This window comes from Arachis ipaensis, chromosome B03 (genome assembly GCF_000816755.2).
Source record: "Arachis ipaensis cultivar K30076 chromosome B03, Araip1.1, whole genome shotgun sequence".
NCBI classification, from domain to species: Eukaryota; Viridiplantae; Streptophyta; class Magnoliopsida; order Fabales; family Fabaceae; genus Arachis; species Arachis ipaensis.
In genome coordinates, this window is record NC_029787.2 from 80694510 (window position 1) to 80697297 (window position 2788).

Below are 2788 nucleotides of genomic sequence, written 5' to 3' on the forward strand. Positions count from 1 at the left end.
ATAAAATTTTTTATTTATATTTATTTATTTTATATTTATTTTCTTTTTTTTATTTATTTATTTTACAACATAACTAATATTAACTAATATTTTTTCTTTACCTTTTTTTTACCTTTCTTAATCTTTTATTTGTTTATTATTTTGTGGGAAGGTTTTTTGGTTAACACGAAAATCTATTTTCTAACAAATAGATTAAAATTTAGGTGATAATGTTGTTATAATTAGTGTTGGTGGAAATTCGGGTGAAGTCGACTTCACATGAAGTTGATACCTGAAAACCATCAGATGATTTGACTAATTTGACTAAATTTTCATCTAATAGCATCCAACGGCTCAGGTATCAACTTTACGTGAAGTCGACTTAACCTGAGTTTTCAAGTTAAGTCATACCTAAATAAAAAAAAAACCCACATGCTAACAAATTAATTACGTAGAGTAAATAAATAACTAACCGGGAACATATTTGTGTCGTGTGGAGAACCATTGATCTCTTTCTCCGTCGTCAGCGACCCCATTCCGTCTGCCCTACTGGCTCCACCACATACAAGATGCATACAACATCAGAACGTGACATTTTGTTTTATAGGTCTAGCTAATGATTTGGTATAAATAAAAAGTACGAGAAGAATTTCTCTTTAGGAAAGGCTTTTCTTATCTGATTTCATTAATATAAAACACCAAAGATATACCCAAATTAAAAGTATTCAACCATATTGTCTTCAACAACGACGACATATATACCTGTAGAAATTTGAGGTAAAGCCTCCAAGACCGCCGGTTCCAGTGGTTCCCACGGGCAACAAGCTCATGACCGTCATCGCCCCAAATATCAGAAAACCAACCAAATGCCTGCTCCATACCAACATAATAAAATGAAAACATGGTAATAATTAGAAGAAGTAGCAATTAAAAAATAATTACACAACAGCAAAATACAAATTAATTGTATCCTGAATGAATTTTTTAGAGCACAAAAAATGAAATTGGCTTACGTCCAAACGTTTAAGGTCTCGTTATGCCAGGCGAAGATGCTCCATAATGCATCCTTGACGGGCCATTCCGAACGGTAATGGTCCAAGATGAACTCGTTATCTTTCATGTACTCCGGCAACTCCTCGAACCTGAGCAATCGAGGTTCGAATCTCGCTTCTGCCTTCGTTTTCGTCTTCGCCTTCATCATCATCATAGTCGTTCCGTTGTGTTTGCCGCCGCTCTTCTTGCCTCTCCGGTATTGGACGCTGCCGTTCATCCTCCGCCAAAAGGTCGCCGGAGAAGAAATATAAATTAACTCCCTTCCGGCGAGGTTGTCGCCGGCTATTTCGTATTCCTCCTAGATCTTTGCTTCTCACACCTTTGTATTTGTATATCCTATCTCTCTCCTTCTATTTATATACTCATCAATAAAACAAGACAAAGTCATGTGAAAATATTTTCTTATTCATTTTTTTGATAATAAGAAATTAATCAAATTATACATAGGATGGGACGTCTCTCACTCTCTGGTATTGAAAATTTGTGTTTTTTAGTATTAGTTTATTTTTTAAATAAGTTTTATTACCAAAAAAGAAGAAAGTGTACCATTTTTTACTTTCACGCTTGTTGATTTTTGGGGAGAAATCGGACATAAAAAGAAAAGAAAAAAGAAAAAGAAAAATAGATTTGGTGGCAGCAAGTTGAGAATGAGAAGTGAGATTTCTGTCGGAACTTAAAAGCCAAATCTAGTGACTCGTTTCTTTTGGGAGAAGGTGAAGAATGAGTTTTCAGTGTGAACCAAGAAAAATGTGATAAAGCCAAAGTTCTAAGACTTGGGATTGAGAAGCATGTTGAGGAGTCATAACAAATCTAATCTTCCCCTTCTTTTTCTTAACATTTTTCCCGAAATAATTAATTAAATTGATTGTATTTCATTTAACTATTTTTTTACAGATCCATATGATCGATGAAGTATGAGGTAACTGTCAACAGGGTAAAAAGTTATTTTATGGGTTTGTATTCAATTGCAAGATTTATTGTCGGGGGAGTAGATGGTTCATACACTTTTATCACAAGGTACTAGGAGTGTTTAAAACCGATTTAAATAGAACAAAATCGATCAATCCAACTAAAAAGACTGATAATCAAATAAATTGAAAATCGAATTGAAAAAAAAAAAAAGTAGTTTGCACGCAGTTTTTTTTTTTATTTAATTTGATTTTTGATTCTGATACTAAAAATCTTAATCGAATCGAACCGGACCAATTTTTTACAAAAACCCTATATATATAAAAGACCCACTCTAAATGACTTAACCCACCCATGACTATCAGAAATCCTAACTACTTCTAGCCCTCTCTCCAATCTCTAATCCTTTAAACTCTCACTACCTCTCAGCGCCAAAAACTCCTCCCACAGCGCCAAATCTCACTGCCAAAACTCCTCCCTCTTCTTCGCTATCGATGCTGCTAGACAGAATCATCAAAGCGTGGCGGCGCGACCCTTTTCTCTCCCTCCCCATTTCTCATAGCGCTTCTCTCTCTACATTGTCCTCCACGACTCCACACACCATCTCTTCCAGCAGCACGTCGTCTCTTCCACTTATTAGCAGCCGCCGTTGTCCTCCACGCATAGCAACAGCACGCACCAAAACTGTTGTTCGTCGTCCTCTGCGAGTTCGCAGCCATTGTTGTCATTTGCGCTGCAGTCAGCACAGTAGCATTCTTCTGCATCTAGAATTGGGATGCTTCTTAGGTAAATTATTTGTTCTAATAATTGGTTTTTTATTCCTCTGATTAGTTGTTTTTAGTTTTAT

The 2788-nt window shown here is 35.7% G+C and overlaps 1 protein-coding gene across 1 annotated transcript in view; it reads right to left on the minus strand.

Moving 5' to 3' along the window:
- LOC107634508 (heptahelical transmembrane protein 2-like) overlaps nt 1-1425 on the minus strand; it is an 8104-nt gene extending 6679 nt beyond the window's left edge. The window contains exons 1-3 of the mRNA XM_016337971.2: nt 993-1425; nt 742-849; nt 453-528 (exon numbers count right to left, since the gene is read on the minus strand). Of these exons, the coding sequence (XP_016193457.1) occupies nt 453-528; nt 742-849; nt 993-1249 (441 nt within the window). The 5' untranslated portion in view covers nt 1250-1425. The remainder of the gene's footprint in view (nt 1-452; nt 529-741; nt 850-992) is intronic.